General features: G+C 51.1%; 2 protein-coding genes across 2 annotated transcripts; both read left to right on the forward strand.

Moving 5' to 3' along the window:
- The first annotated feature begins 1,724 nt into the window (after positions 1 to 1,724).
- Positions 1,725 to 9,795, forward strand: eif4h (eukaryotic translation initiation factor 4h). The gene is made up of 8 exons (XM_068745182.1): positions 1,725 to 1,824; positions 4,606 to 4,796; positions 4,881 to 4,945; positions 5,255 to 5,348; positions 5,832 to 5,951; positions 6,926 to 7,072; positions 7,738 to 7,853; positions 9,529 to 9,795. Exons 1-8 carry the CDS (start codon positions 1,760 to 1,762, stop codon positions 9,532 to 9,534), a joined length of 804 nt encoding a protein of 267 aa, XP_068601283.1. The 5' UTR covers positions 1,725 to 1,759; the 3' UTR covers positions 9,535 to 9,795.
- A 368-nt stretch (positions 9,796 to 10,163) lies between these two features.
- rffl (ring finger and FYVE-like domain containing E3 ubiquitin protein ligase) lies at positions 10,164 to 13,863 on the forward strand. Its single transcript, XM_068745181.1, has 8 exons — positions 10,164 to 10,290; positions 11,783 to 11,964; positions 12,200 to 12,397; positions 12,473 to 12,688; positions 12,793 to 12,997; positions 13,076 to 13,099; positions 13,200 to 13,413; positions 13,479 to 13,863. Exons 2-7 carry the CDS (start codon positions 11,785 to 11,787, stop codon positions 13,385 to 13,387), a joined length of 1,011 nt encoding a protein of 336 aa, XP_068601282.1. The 5' UTR covers positions 10,164 to 10,290; positions 11,783 to 11,784; the 3' UTR covers positions 13,388 to 13,413; positions 13,479 to 13,863.
- The last annotated feature ends 1,884 nt before the right edge of the window (positions 13,864 to 15,747 follow it).

The following is a 15,747-nucleotide window of genomic DNA, read 5'->3' on the forward strand; positions in this document are numbered from 1 at the left end:
TATTTCCTGATGAAAGGTTTGTCCGGTCCAGAGACCTGAGGCAGCACGGATTCATGCCCTCACCGTTGCTACGCAAGGACTTCCCTCCACACAACCTGGATGGCATCCAAGAGGACCTGGAGACAGCCGGAGATGGCCGACACTTGAACTCTGTGCTGGAGGTCCTCCCGAGAAGTCCCAGCCCACCAAGCGACTTCCTTTGATCACCCACTCTGAGAGACTAGCGAGACCCCTAGGAGACCTCCTCAAGGCTTACACGTATCTGAATAAGATCAAAGGTCCACACTCGCAAGAGAGCGCTGCAGGCGTCGCTCCAGGACACCTGCGATAAGATAAGCCATGCTTCCATCGTCTCCGTGGAGAAGTTCTCTCTTTGCCCGTCCCAGAGTGGCGTCCTGGGCAACGCCAGGGAGCAAATTAGTTTCCTGCTCAAGGATGCTAAATATAAATATAAACCAGCAACCCTTTTGATTTGTACAAGAACCTGCCAAAATTTCTGGCCAAGATATACAAGGCGTGCAGCATCTAAATAAAGTCTTGTCGATGCGATTTGGAGTCGTGTTGGAGCCGAGCACGTCTTCAAGTCACTGCGTACTACAATCCCTGCATACCTGAATAAACACCTCCACAGCCACAACACTAGAGGGAGCTCAAACAACAACCTGATTACCCCCTCCTACAGGACCAACATGGGTAAATCATCTTTTTACAATACTGCCCCCTAAGGGTGGAACTGTTTGACTCCTGCCCTAAAACATGCACCTCTTTGGCCTCCTTCAAAACGGCCCTAAAAATACACCTTTTAGGGGGACAGAAACGGAGATAGTCATCACGACTCTCTCCGGATCAACCCCCCCCCCCCCCCCCCCCCTTTGTTGTTCACCTACGTTGTACATATTATGTGTCTTTTTAATTTATTGTTATTTTGCATCGATTGAGTAATTTAATATTAGTTTTATTTGTATTGTTAAATGTTGATGATTTATGTACGAATGACTTTCAACGGAAACAAGACCGCAAGGGCTTGACTGTACTTGTACTGTAATACATGCTACTGTGTGACTGTACTTGTACTGTAATACATGATACTGTGTGACTGTACTTGTACTGTAATACATGCTACTGTGACTGTACTTGTACTGTAATACATGCTACTGTTTGACTGTACTTGTGCTGTAATACATGCTACTGTGTGACTGTACTTGTACTGTAATACATGATACTGTGTGACTGTACTTGTACTGTAATACATGCTACTGTGACTGTACTTGTACTGTAATACATGCTACTGTGTGACTGTACTTGTACTGTAATACATGATACTGTGTGACTGTACTTGTACTGTAATACATGCTACTGTGTGACTGTACTTGTACTGTAATACATGCTACTGTGTGACTGTACTTGTACTGAAATACATGCTACTGTGTGACTGTACTTGTACTGTAATACATGCTACTGTGTGACTGTACTTGTACTGTAATATATGCTACTGTGTGACTGTACTTGTACTGTAATACATGCTACTGTGGCTGTACTTGTACTCTATCTCATAAATATATTTCTATTCAGGGAGAAACTGCCCATGCTACGTTAGCTCCTGCTAGCTACACTACCCTCGTCCCCGTGAGGCTGCGTGTTACGTGGTTAAATAAAGGTGGAATAGAAAGGGTGGGTTCCCGTTCAGGCGCTGGGCGGGCACCTAACCCGCTCGGCTTGTGACGTTTCGGACCTCCTCCTCCGACACACAGCAGCAGTAATGGCGGACTACGACGGCCACGACGAACGGGACCGGAGTTACAGTAGCTTCGGTAGTAGCAAAGGGTGAGTGTCCGCTCCGTGTCCTGCTTTAGAAGCGGACGCGGCCGCCGCTGCCCGCACCCCCCCACGGTGCGTGGCGGTCGGGCCCGTTAGCTCGACCCGCCCGGAATGGCAGAGAGGGAAGCGCCGTGGTCCCGGAGCGAGCGAGCGGGCTAGCTGAGCGGGCTAGCTGAGCGGGCTAGCTGAGCGGGCTAGCTGAGCGGGCTAGCTGAGCGGGACGCTAGCGCAACAAACGCACTCATGCGCTAAAGAGCGTCGGGCGGCGCTAACGCGGAGCCCCGCTCCGGTGCTGCCGGTGTCCCTGGAACAGTCGGCGGGTCGGGGGCGGGCAGGAGGCCGCAGGTGGCTGCAGCCTGCCCGCATGGCTGCATCGTGTCCGCGGCACGGATCCATCCACGTAGCCTCGGAGAACACGGCTGCGGTGTTTGTTGTGCTGGATCGGGCTGTCCCGGTGGAACTATTAAACGTCTCGTCTCCCTCGCTGCTTCTATTTCGGAGGCGGTGATTCAGTGGAAACGTCAGATCACTGTCATCGGGAGCGAGTCCGCGTATCGATCCGTTACCGTCATCGGGAGTGAGTCCGCGTATCGATCCGTTACCGTTATCGGTTCTCTCCACGGCTCGTTGTGGCTCCGGATGAATTAATGACGGTCTGTTGGAATAGTCCTTTAATCTTTAACAGTTGGGTTGATGCAGAATTTTTTACGTCTGATTTTTGACTGGCGCTTGTTAATGACGTCACACGCTGATCTTATTCTACTTTTTGTTTACTTGAGTTTGAGTTTATTTAAAACAGGGACAATACATATTGATGAACGTTTACACGTAAATGTGTAAGATTATAGCCAATGGCTAATTTCCATCTTTAGGCCCTTTGACCACAAAACCAATAAAACAACAGTCATAAAAAAAAAAAGCATTTCATTTCATTTAATAACAAGCAGAAATAGTACAGAATAATAATGAGGATGATGACGGTATCAGAGATGGTTTCTGCTATTGGAAGGTGTTATAGATCAGGATGGCACCGCTGTGTTTTACAGTGTTTCTCTATCTGACAGTGATGATTCATATTTGGCTTTTTATCCAACACTTTTAGAGATTGTTTATAAACAGCTTCAATCGGTTGTAGTGTCGTTTTACAGGCCGACGCCCAACTTGTTACACAGTATGACATGTGTGACATGATTATAGTGTCAAAATATAATTTTGCTGACTCAAGGGTTAGATTGTTTCTGATAAAGTTAGACAAGTTAAACTTAATTCTATTCACTGTGTTTTTTATTTGCCGTTTAAAATGAAGTTGGGAGTCAGTATTTAAATTCCTGTACCACCTCAATGTTTTTACCTTGCACAAAAACGTTGGGATCACTGCCAGTATTTGCTCTTTTTGAAAAGTACACACAGTCTTGGATTTGTTCAAGTAAAGTTGGGATTTCTCAAGCCAGTTATCCACATTTGTCGTAGCATCAGTTCCTGTGCTGCGTGTTTTTAATCCTTTACATGCGTATATCAAACAGCTTCTGATCAGTCTTATTGCTCGATCCTGACGCAGTTTGTTTACTCTAAATGTAAATAATAATCAATAATAACAATAATAATGCGTTGGTTTTATTTAGAGCTTTTCAAGGCGCCTACGGATGCTTCACAGTGTGCGTTATTCATTCGCTCCATACTTGGTGGTGGTGAAGCTACTAGCCACAGCTGCCCCGGGGTAGATGCAGCTGCCCCGGGGTAGATACAGCTGCCCCAGGGCAGATACAGCTGCCCCGGGGCAGATACAGCTGCCCCGGGGCAGCTGTAGCTGCCCCAGGGCAGATACAGCTGCCCCGGGGCAGATACAGCTGCCCCGGGGTAGATGCAGCTGCCCCGGGGTACGCTCAGCTGCCCCGGGGCAGACTGGCGCGAGCGAGGCTGCCCGTTTATGCCGTCGGCCCTGCTGATCGCCACCGACATTCACTCGCTCACTACATTCACTCGCTCACTACATTCACTCGCTCACTACATTCACTCGCTCACTACATTCACACGGGCAGCGTGGGTGAAGTGTCCTGCCCAAGGAGCTATTTTGAACTTACCGTTTTATTTTATATTCTGTTGCATTCTTATTTTAGATGTGTTATTCTTTATGTTGTACGGCGTCCTGGAGTGCCGAGAAAGGCGCCTTTTAAATAAAATCTACCAACTGTGGCTCAGTTGGTAGAGTGGGTCGTCCAGTGATCAGAAGGTCGGTGGTTCGAATCCCAGCTCTGACTGTCCGCATGTCGAAGTGTCCTTGGGCAAGACGCTGAACCCCAAATTGCTCCCAATGGGTCTGGCAGCACCTTGCATGGCAGCAGTCGCCCACTGGAGGGTGAATGGGTGAATGTGTGTGTGAATGGGTGAATGTGAGGCCTCATGTAAAGCGCTATATAAGTGCAGAACATTTACCATTTACCATTTATTATTTATTAAGGACACACCAGCAGTGAACACACGTGCCTGAGCCGGGAATCGAACCACCAACCTCTCGATCATAGGACGACCCGCTCAACCCAGCTGGGTCAGGGTCCAGGGCCTAGACTTGTGTCCGCGAGGGATCGGTTCTTTGATCTCCCACGGATATGGAACACCCAGTTACCCTTCCCAAAATGCCCCGTTACCGCTTCCATGGTAACGTGTGATTACGTGCAGCACCGAGGAAACGTTACCGGGTCGCGTGTGTAGCCCGCTGGTTCAGGGTGGGCAGCAGCGCCACAGCAACCTGAGTCTGTACTCCAGTTCCCATCATGCTCTGTGTCTCAGGCCCCGTGGAGCCGGGTCCAGCATGGGATCCTCCAGGAAGCAGAAGGAGTTCCCGACAGAGCCCCCGTTCACGGCGTACGTGGGCAACCTGCCGTTCGGCGTGGTGCAGGGAGACATCGACAACATCTTCAGTGAGCTCAAGGTCCGCAGCATCCGATTGGTCAGAGACAAAGAGACGGACAGGTTCAAAGGTCAGAGGATTGTCCGACGGCACGTGACCATCGTTCACCGTGATTCGCTGAGCCTCCTGGTTCCTGGTCTTCTGTCTCTTTCAGGCTTTTGTTATGTGGAGTTTGAAGATTCGGATTCGCTAAAGGAAGCTTTGGACTACGACGGTGCGGTGAGTATCCGGGTCAGACCTCCAGATGTTAGCCCAAACCAGCTGCTGTGGGCGTCGCCATGTTGTTGCTTGAATAGTTTGACTCTTCTGGATCGCTTTCAAAGTAAGGGGCCACAGGAGGACGGGGACCGTTCTACCTGTGGAGGAACAAGCGGACCGTTATTCTGGCCCGGCTTCTGAGGCAGAACGGGACGCATGCGTACCAAACCGGAAGATAGCCGCTAGCAGCACGTAGCCTGGAGCTCGGAGGAGCCGTCCTGACGTGGTGGGGGGGTCTGGAGACGCTAACGGGACCTCTGTCCTCTGCAGGCGTACGGGACTCGGTCACTGAGGGTGGACCTAGCGGACGGACGGAAGCAAGAACGAGGAGGCGGCTTCAACTACAGGAAAGAAGACGCGAAAGGTAGGAACAGAGGAGGCGGGTCTCTGCTAACCGGGACACGCCCACGTGTCTTCTTCTGTTCCTCCACCAAGTCTGAACCTGAACCGGCTCCATCTGGAGCTTTCAAGATGGACTTTGTGTGAATGAATTAGTTATTGGTGACACAGATTCTCAAAATCCTCAAATGGAACTTTATGCCTGAGTTTCTGACTTGGAGGAGCAGACTCACCTTCACTCTTCATCCTCATCCTCATCTTCATAGCTGTCCCTCTTTTTCTTTTCGTCTAACTGGTCCAGGCAGACCAGGAACAGGCAACGTCACCTGATCAGTCTGGCGTCTCTGATTGGCTAATGAGCCACTAACAAGTCCCTCCTTTTCCGAGCTGCTCTTCCTGCTCCTTCCACCAGGAGGCACCACCGAACCGCCTCTCCTCCCTCCGGTTCTCCCCTTGCCCTTCTCTACCTCTTCTGTCCTCCATGTTAAATTCCCCCTGTCCTCTGCAGGACGAGTAGGAGTTCGAGGAGGAGGAGGAGGAGGAGGAGGAGGAGGAGGAGGAGGAGGAGGAGGCCGTGACGAATTCGACGACCAAGGAGGAAGCGTGGCTAGAGATTTCGCCAGCTCAGGTTGGACAGTGGTGGCAACTGACCAATCAGAACCCTGCGGTGCTGCAGGAAGACGGAGAATGAGAATGCTGTGGTAGCCAATCACTGATTGATTTGTTCTGCAGTAGCCAGTTGCAGCGAGCCTGTATGCTTTACAGCTAGCCAGCAGGTGGCAGCGCTCTGCATTCGTCATCCAAACAGGAAGCTGCTTTATTGTTATCCACTCAGCTGATGATGATGATGATGAATATATTTATTAGATAGAATGTTAGAGTACAAGTACAGTCACACAGTAGCATGTATTACAGTACAAGTACAGTCACACAGTAGCATGTATTACAGTACAAGTACAGTCAAACAGTAGCATGTATTACAGTACAAGTACAGTCACACAGTAGCATGTATTACAGTACAAATAACGTCAAACATCCTGTCTAAGAGGAGCATTTCAAAAAAGCCCTTGCGGGCTTGTTTCCGTTGAAAGTCCTTCGTACATAAATCATCCACAAAAAACAATACAAATAACAATACAAATAAAAATAAATCCAATATTAAATTACGCAATTGATGCAACGTAACATTAGAAAGACAAAAATAAAATGTTATTACACCGCCAGTGCAAACTAACAATTAATCTAAAATAAATTACACCACTGATGCGAGATGACAATAAATAACTTACATAAATTACAATAAATTACTAAAGCAATTAATACGTAAATGGTAAAGATGTTAGCATTATGCTATGCTAACTAAAGTCGTCCGAGCTAAAGAGACCGATTGTCTAAACATCAGTAATCAAGTTCGAGCCGAGTGGCTGCTAACCCATCTCTGAGCTAGCCTGGCTCCGCCTCCTCAAGCTTCTGGACTGTGCCCTATTTGCTTCCCATCATGCATTTCACAGCAACCACCTCATGTTCATTGGTCCCGTTACATGTTCCAGATGCTGCAGCTCACCTGAGGGTGTCTGTCTTCTGACTCACCTGTCTGTGCAGGTTACAGAGAAGACGACTACGCGGGGGGGCAGAGTCGAGGCAGCGGCAGTCGCAGTGGTGAAAGAAGGGGCGGGGGTTCAGGACCAGGACGCTACAGAGATGGACCCCCCCGCGGAGGAACGACAGACTTCAAGGAACCGTCAGACGGTGACATCATCTATCTAATGGTTTCTTCTTGTGCTAGCATGGCACACAGCTAGCGCTAACATGTCAGTCTGGGCTCATGTTAATATCTTGTTGCTAGCTGCTGTTAGCTGAATCTGGTTTTCCTATGTTAGCATGGCGCACAGCTAGCGCTAACATGTCAGTCTGGGCTTATGTTAATATCTTGTTGCTAGCTGCTGTTAGCTGAATCTGGTTTTCCTATGTTAGCATGGCGCACAGCTAGCGCTAACATGTCAGTCTGGGCTCATGTTAATATCTTGTTGCTAGCTGCTGTTAGCTGAATCTGGTTTTCCTATGTTAGCATGGCACACAGCTAGCGCTAACATGTCAGTCTGGGCTCATGTTAATATCTTGTTGCTAGCTGCTGTTAGCTGAATCTGGTTTTCCTATGTTAGCATGGCACACAGCTAGCGCTAACATGTCAGTCTGGGCTCATGTTAATATCTTGTTGCTAGCTGCTGTTAGCTGAATCTGGTTTTCCTATGTTAGCATGGCGCACAGCTAGCGCTAACATGTCAGTCTGGGCCCGTGTTGTTGAAATCTTGTTGCTGGCTGCTGATTTGTTGCTTGTGACCCCGCCCTCATATGTAAGGTATAATGAGGCTGTGGGTTGTCGGTTCTGATTCCTTTGATGTCTGTGTTGACAGAGGAGCGTGCACAGCGGCCCCGGCTGCAGCTGAAGCCCCGGACCGTCTCGGCGCCCCTCAACCAGGTCGCCAACCCCGACTCCGCCATCTTCGGCGGAGCCAAGCCGCGAGAGGAGGTGATCCCTGAGGATAAACATTAAGAGACTGAAGGCCCGGGGGGGTGGGGGGGGGGGGGGGCGGCGGCTAGAGAACACAAAGTTAAGCAGCGTCAGTGGGATGCGTTCAAACGGCACAGACAGCATTCCTCCAGAGAGCGAATGAGCGAGCGCCGCCCTCCTCCTCCTCTTCCTGTCTGAGTCCATTTTGAGCAGAATATTTATCCTCAGGGTGCGTTCCCACTGCGCCAAGAGGACTCGGTTCCTTTGGGAGCAGATTCCTGCATTTATAACTCGCTGAAAGGTCTGCGTTCACACTGATTTATTCACGGAATGAAATTTCGGAGCAGCGTCGCGTGGCTGAAAGGGGCGCTTGTCGATTGGACAGAGTAGAAGGGGAAGTCCCGCCCCCTTCCATGTTTGTTTTTTGAGTGCGCCGTTACAGCTGCTGCTCATTCACGGAGGGAATCTCACTTAGTTCTGGCCTAAGTCATAAATGTTACACAACGCTAGTCGTTTTTAACAAACACAAAGTCGCTGGGATCAATAAAGTCTCCGGATCAATTCGGAACAACGGAATGAGACCATCCATTTCAGGCGGACCTTTCTGATCCTCTCCAGAGCCCGGATGCGCGTTCCCACTGGCCCAAACGGAGCGGATTATCCGAGGAAAGGAACTCTGGTCCGTTTAAAAGGGAGCAAACGGCGCAGTGGGAACGCACCCTTAGTCAGAATAAACATTAAATACTTGCACTGATGAGCTCGTGAATGCATGTCCCAATGTCAGCCCCCCCCCCCCCTATCTGCTTACTGTGACGTCATACCTGCCCCCCCCATAGACCCGCCCCCCCCTACTCTAGCAGAAAGAGGCCCAGCCCACAAACCTGTAAAGTCCCTTTCTAGCCATTTGTAGTGTTTCGTCTGCGACCAATCCCGCTCTTCCTGATTGGCTAAATCAAGGAAGAACTTTTCACTCCATTTACTTCCACTTGTTGCTATGGTTACTCAGATAATAATAATAATAATCATGCATTCGTGTCCCTGGTTCTCTCCTCCGTGTTTCTTGTTTTGTTTGTCAGCCTGTTGCAGTGGGTGGGCGGGGTTTAGTCTGTGTTCAGGCTCCACCCCAGAACGTACCTGCAGCAGCCTCAGGTGTTGGAAAGGTTTTGTAAGGTTTCTGCTGGGGACGACCCGATCTGTTTAGCAGCATTCAGCCAATGGCGTCACAGGAAGTGACGTCATGCTGCTGGAGTAGAGAGTCTCACTCTGTAGCGTAACTCCAGATCTGATAAAACGATCCATAGATACCAGAGTCCTGATCGGGACGTCCCTAATTACGTGATGATGTCCCCATGTCTGCTGTTGGTAGAACCTACCTGTCCAGGTGAAGCCTCTCCTTTGAACCCGTTTTTACAGTTGAGCAGCAGAGTTCAAAGATGTTTGAAGAGACGGGGGGCTGGAATAAAAGTCGTGCGTCTGTTCTGTCTCACCTTGTTTTTGATATCTTCTTTCATCGATCGATCATTGTCATTTTGCCACGCCCCTTTCGATTGAATTGACTGTCCACCCAGAGAGGAAGGAAGAATATTAAAAGCTAGGACTTCTTCTTTTCCTGTTATGCCTAATATTTCCCCTTTTTTCTTCACCTCTTTCTGTTCTCGATCTCCTCCTTTCTTCCACCTGTCTTTGATTGCAGTTGTGATTCATTTCGGCGATGAACAGCGCACACCTGACCGGGCGTCGGCCCTAACACACCGTGTCCCCAAAAGAAAAGAAGACATCAAAAGGTTTTGGTCCACATGGAAGCTGACTTCGTGTAAAATTCATAAAAAATAAAGATGAAGTTTGTGTTTGCAGTTCAGCGTCTGAGAGCTGGACAGGTGGCTGTTTTCAGGTGTCCCCCTGTGGACCGTTGGCATCGTTGCTTTCCTGTCCCTCAGATTAAAGCCGCTGTTTGAACGTGTCCCGTCGTGTTCCTTTCTTCCTGCCTCTCAATAAATCGATCCCGATCCATCGATGCCTCCGCTCTGCTCTGTCTCATGAAAGGCTCACCTTTGGAGTTGAACCTGTGACCTTGCTATGAGGCTTTCGGGTTAGCCACAACACTACCCTCTGCACCACCTCATTATTTATCTTGAAGACATTTGCTTTTCTCCTTACTTGGTTTTGACAGAAAATCCAGTCGACTCTTAAAAGTTTGATTTTCGGAGTAAAATGTTGGAACTTTGAACGGGACGGGCTCATCCATGTTTTATCGCCTTGCCTTCTTCCGTGTGTGCGTGTGTGCGCGCGCGCTCGTACGTAGCGCGACTCTTCCTGGTTTTGTTCCCCTTAAGTTTGACGTGTTTCTCGGGCTCCGTGGGAGCCGCGTGGAGGCCGCGTGGTCCGTCGACCCCACGCGAGTGTTTGGCTACGCGTCGGTTAGCCGGCTAGCTGCTAGCAGCCTCGTCGGTAACAGGTAAGAGAGACGCTCGTCGCGTGGGTAAACTTGCAGGTTAGTTAGCTAGTTAGCCCGTTGAGCTGCTTTTCAAGTCACGACTCTTGTCCTCGCTGTTTTTGGTTTTTGGTTTTTGGTTCCGTCTAAGTTCTGGAACTTCACCCAGTAACCCAGCGCTGGCGTAGCATAGCTTGCTAGCAGTAGCACTGTACGCGCCAGACTGCGTTAAAATATTGCTGGATTTAAACCTTACCTGCTCACCGGTAATCGGATAATCCTGTAAAAGGTCAAATACATGTGTTTTTCTGTGTTATCAATATATATTTACTCGTCCGGCTACATAGTAATGCAAGTCACTGCTTTATCTGTGTTGAACTTTAATTTCCTCAACTTTGCTCCGTCGCCTGATGCTAAGCTATCGTTTCCCGAACCAGACCCCGTTAAGAATGTGTCTGCTTTAAATGTTTTGGCTCCGCAGTAAAGCGATAAAAGATTAAAAAGATTCCTTATGACAGTTTAACGTTTGTTGAGTGCGTGACGACTCGTTCGGCATGAATGTAATAAAATAGTACCGAATATATCAGTGGGAAGTTGTAAGATCCAGAATACTTTTCCGGGTAATTCCCGATACGGACTTTGTCAGTTGTTTCTATGGAGTTGGTCAACGGTCATTGGTTCGCTGACCTGAGGCGAAGACCCCCCACCGACCCGGGCAGGCGCGGATCGGATAGTATTATAGTCGGGAGCCTCTCGGAGTGATACGTACCGGTGCTGTCCTTCACCATAGTATTATAGTCAGGAGCCTCTCGGAGTGATACGTACCGGTGCTGTCCTTCACCATAGTATTATAGTCAGGAGCCTCGCGAAGTGATACGTACCGGTACTGTCCTTCACCATAGTATTATAGTCAGGAGCCTCTCGGAGTGATACGTACCGGTGCTGTCCTTCACCATAGTATTATAGTCAGGAGCCTCTCGGAGTGATACGTACCGGTGCTGTCCTTCACCATAGTATTATAGTCAGGAGCCTCGCGGAGTGATGCGTACCGGTGCTGTCCTTCACCATAGTATTATAGTCAGGAGCCTCACGGAGTGATACGTACCGGTGCTGTCCTTCACCATAGTATTATAGTCAGGAGCCTCTCGGAGTGATACGTACCGGTGCTGTCCTTCACCATAGTATTATAGTCAGGAGCCTCTCGGAGCGATGCGTACCGGTGCTGGCCTTCACCATAGTATTATAGTCAGGAGCCTCTCGGAGCGATGCGTACCGGTGCTGTCCTTCACCATAGTATTATGGTCAGGAGCTTGACTTATGGGACTGTCTGCGTTTTAGGCTTCAGAAACGAGTCGAGTCAGGGGACTGTTGTGAAATGAATTATTCTTGAATGCAACTTGATGGTGGTTCCGATCAGCTGGTGACGTCTCAGATGGGAGGAGCTTTGCTATGGCGTGCTGTGTGGCGGCCGCGGCAGCTTGGCTTCTCCTTCAGGTGTGTGTGTGTGTGTTCTCAGGTATGTTTGCATCCTGCTGTAACTGGCTGCATGACGACTCGACTGATGAGGAACAGTCAGACGGAGATGAGCAGCGTCATCAGTCCTACACTAACTCCGCCTTCAGCAGTCAGCCGTCTCCCATGCAACCTGAACATATCTGTAAGGCCTGCGGGGGGCGCTTGGACACACCAGCAAAGAAGGTAAGCCCGCCCCTCCGCTGCCAATGCCTGCCTGTCAGAAAAATAAAAGCAGCTCACGTCTGAAGCTTGAAAGGGGGCCGTTATTTTAGCTCTGTCCACATCACAGTTCATCGTAGGTTTGATCAGGCCAAACCCCCCCCAGAAGTCATGGCTTTGATGTTCAGAGGAGGACCTTCCAAGCAGCTGCTGCGTCTTTGAATGGATCTGTTTGTTGTCCACCTCACCTGTCTGTCAGCATGTATGTGTGGACTGCAAGAAGAACTACTGCAGTCGTTGCTCCGCCCAGCTGGAGCCACGCCCCCGCCTCTGTCACACGTGTCAGCGTTTCTATGGCAACCTGTTGGCGCGAGCAGAACTGATGAAGCTGAAAGTGAAGGAGCTCAGGGACTACCTGCACCTGCATGAGGTCTCCACCCACCTGTGCAGAGAGAAGGTCATTGATCGTCTCAGAACGTTTAACCTGTGCCCCCCCCCCCCCCCCAGTCACACCAGTATCCCTTGTTCTCAGGAGGACCTGGTGGAGCTGGTCCTCTGCCAGCAGTCGGCGCCGTCCAGCGACTCTGCTCCAGAGACACAGGCTGCTGAGACGGCCGCTGGTCCCCCTGACCCCCCTGACCCCCCTGAGACGACCCTGGACACCCCCACGCCAGCCCCAATCCCTGAAGCCCCGCCCCCAACCACAGATGCCAGCCCCACTGAGCCGGAGGTTCAGAATGAAGAGCAGGTAAACCCAGAACTGGACCGGCTTCCCCACCGGACCGCACCCAGACGGAGTCTTCGAGGTGCTTCTGGGACTGATTTGTCTCTTCTCATGTGTGTGCGGTCCAGACCTGGGACACGGAGGAGGCGCCGGTCTTGGGTCGGAGGGCGTCTCTGTCTGACCTGAGCTGCCTGGAGGACGTTGAGGCGCTCAGCGTCCGGCAGCTGAAGGAAATCCTCGCCAGGAACTTCGTCAACTACAAAGGCTGCTGTGAGAAATGGGAGCTGATGGAGCGGGTGAGGCGGCTGTACCGGGATCAGCAGAACCTCCTGGGTCAGTACTCGGATCAAAGCCTTTATCTGTGGAGGATGAATAAATCTGGATGAAAGGTTTTCTTTCTTCTCACACCAGCTGCCCAAGGTGTGGACGGTGCAGGTGAGCTTTTAGTTTCCTCTGAAGCTGATTGGACCCTCAGCCGACAGAGATCCTCCCCGGAGCCGGGACATTCAGGGACACGTTGTCTGTGTCCCTCTAGAGTCTGGTGAAGGCCGTCCTGCAGGTATGGATGAGAACCTCTGTAAGATCTGCATGGACTGTCCCATCGACTGCGTCCTGCTGGAGTGTGGTCACATGATCACCTGCACCAAGTGCGGCAAGAGGATGAACGAATGTCCCGTCTGTCGCCAGTACGTAGTCAGAGCCGTCCACGTCTTCAGGGCCTGAGTGCAGCTGCCCTACCTTGTGCCCAGGTGAGCCACCATCCCTCTCCCGCAGTGACCGGTCTACCTGAGACTGACGCTGTCCTCCTCTCCAGGGTCACCGTCTCCAGAGCGGCGGCCTGCAGGGCCTCCTCTTAGAGGATCTTTCTATTTTATCTCTATTTTTCTAGTGAATGAGTGGCACGTCTGCGACGTAAGAAGTGACCTTAGCAGACGCTGAATGTAGGCCGAGCCGCGGCTCTGACCTCTGAACCCGACAACCAGGACTCCTCCGTGCCTTCAACAGCTCCTTAAGAACACTCAGCGGGGTGAGGGTCGGTGAAAGCCGGACACTAAGGAGCCGTACCAAAGAGAAATGTGGCGTTAGGCCGACGGGGCCGCTGCGTTGGTTCGAGTCCCCAAGCTGCCTTTAACTTCCTGTTTACAGTCTGAATTTACACTGAAGTAAAACTGATCAAAGGAGTGCTGCTCCTGCTCTCAGATCCGCCTTCTCTTCCGTTCATGTGGAAGTAGTTCAACCAAAGCTGGTCACTAAAGCTGCTCGTGACCAGCAGCCAATCAGAAAGCCAGGTTAGTTTACCAGCATAAGTTATCTAAGGTCCCTTTCACACTCGGCTGTTTGGTCCGCTTTGCTGCTCAGAAAGTTCGGTTCGCTTTATACATCCCAGTGTGAAAGCAGAACCGGAACAAGTGATAAATGCAACAACGTTCAGCTCCCCAGTCAAACCCGAGTCCGTTTGGTCGGGTGTGAAAGTCCTGGTTTAATCCAGGTTTAATCCAGGTTTAATCCAGGTTTAGTCCTGGTTTAGTCCAGGTTTAATCCAGGTTTAATCTTGGTTTATTCTGTTAACTAACGTTATGGATCACGATGAGGTCACTCCCTTCCACCCAACAAAGCGCAGGGTGCCCCGCCCACAGCCTTCTGATTCATTCCGGCGTTGAATAGATCGGAACTATTCGTCAGGAAAGAGTTAGGCCACGCCCACTGACACCTTGACTTCCTGAAGCGCTCGTCGAGCAGCTTGCAGCTGAGCTGAATCGTTTAGCTGCTAAGCTAACCGGACCCGGGTCCAAGCGTTCCCAGCAGCTGATGGTCCACCCCAATGTTTCTGGGCATGAAGTGGACCGTCTGACTCTCAGAACCGGTTTGGGACGGGACGACTTGGACGGACATCAGGTGCGTCTTTCCAGTCTGGTTCTAAGAAGGCTTTTTACGGTAAACAGGAAGTGACCTCCACAAGGCGGATCAAAGCCCAGTGGCTGCTGGTCCCCGAACACGTTTGACTGGACTCTGGACTGGTCCGGTGCCGTGCGTCCTGATTGGTGTAGCTGTTTCTAGTGTGGGGGAGATTAGGTACTTTCCAACGACTCCAAGGTTCAGTACCTGGAACTTCCCGCCCGTCGTTCTGAGGCGGAGCCTCGCGATACGAGGAATGATCCCACAGGTGCGTCCTGAATGCCGTTTCCTGTCTTCCAACGGCTGATGACGAAGTTTTGCACAAATATATTGTTCTACCCTAAAATGTGGCCCGATGTCCAAACACAGCTGATCGACCGGGACGCTCGGACACAAGACCGATGGTCCTGGGTTCTGGGTTCTGATCCTGGGTTCTGATCACGGCGTTTGAGCGTCCCCGCGGTGACGTCACAGATAAATGGATTCCTGTCTGAGACGGCGTGTAGGGAAGTAAAAGTCGCATCGGGCACAGCAATAAAGAAACGCAGTACGCCACTAGGAACCCTGCAGGGTTCCCCGAGGAACCCCCTTCCTGTAACTCCAGCGGTACGCCACTAGGAACCTTGCAGGGTTCCCCGAGGAACCCCCTTCCTGTAGCTCCAGCGGTACGCCACTAGGAACCCTGCAGGGTTCCCCGAGGAACCCCCTTCCTGTAGCTCCAGCGGTACGCCACTAGGAACCTTGCAGGGTTCCCCGAGGAACCCCCCCTTCCTGTAGCTCCAGCGGTACGCCACTAGGAACCTTGCAGGGTTCCCCGAGGAACCCCCTTCCTGTAGCTCCAGCGGTACGCCACTAGGAACCTTGCAGGGTTCCCCGAGGAACCCCCTTCCTGTAGCTCCAGCGGTACGCCACGAGGAACCCTGCAGGGTTCCCCGAGGAACCCCCTTCCTGTAACTCCAGCGGTACGCCACTAGGAACCTTGCAGGGTTCCCCGAGGAACCCCCTTCCTGTAGCTCCAGCGGTACGCCACTAGGAACCCTGCAGGGTTCCCCGAGGAACCCCCTTCCTGTAGCTCCAGCGGTACGCCACTAGGAACCTTGCAGGGTTCCCCGAGGAACCCCCTTCCTGTAGCTCCAGCGGTACGCCACTAGGAACCTTGCAGGGTTCCCCGAGGAACCCCCTTCCTG

The sequence above is a fragment of the Brachionichthys hirsutus genome, chromosome 11, assembly GCF_040956055.1.
Source record: "Brachionichthys hirsutus isolate HB-005 chromosome 11, CSIRO-AGI_Bhir_v1, whole genome shotgun sequence".
Classification (NCBI taxonomy): Eukaryota; Metazoa; Chordata; class Actinopteri; order Lophiiformes; family Brachionichthyidae; genus Brachionichthys; species Brachionichthys hirsutus.

Coding starts and splice junctions, on each gene's coding strand:
- rffl (XM_068745181.1), top strand. CDS start 11,785: ATGTTTGCATCCTGCTGTAACTGGCTGCATGACGACTCGACTGATGAG. Junction 12,398..12,472: donor CCCACCTGTGCAGAGAGAAG/GTCATTGATCGT, acceptor CCTTGTTCTCAG/GAGGACCTGGTGGAGCTGGT. Junction 12,689..12,792: donor AGGTTCAGAATGAAGAGCAG/GTAAACCCAGAA, acceptor TGTGCGGTCCAG/ACCTGGGACACGGAGGAGGC.
- eif4h (XM_068745182.1), top strand. CDS start 1,760: ATGGCGGACTACGACGGCCACGACGAACGGGACCGGAGTTACAGTAGC. Junction 5,349..5,831: donor CAGGAAAGAAGACGCGAAAG/GTAGGAACAGAG, acceptor TGTCCTCTGCAG/GACGAGTAGGAGTTCGAGGA. Junction 7,073..7,737: donor CTTCAAGGAACCGTCAGACG/GTGACATCATCT, acceptor CTGTGTTGACAG/AGGAGCGTGCACAGCGGCCC.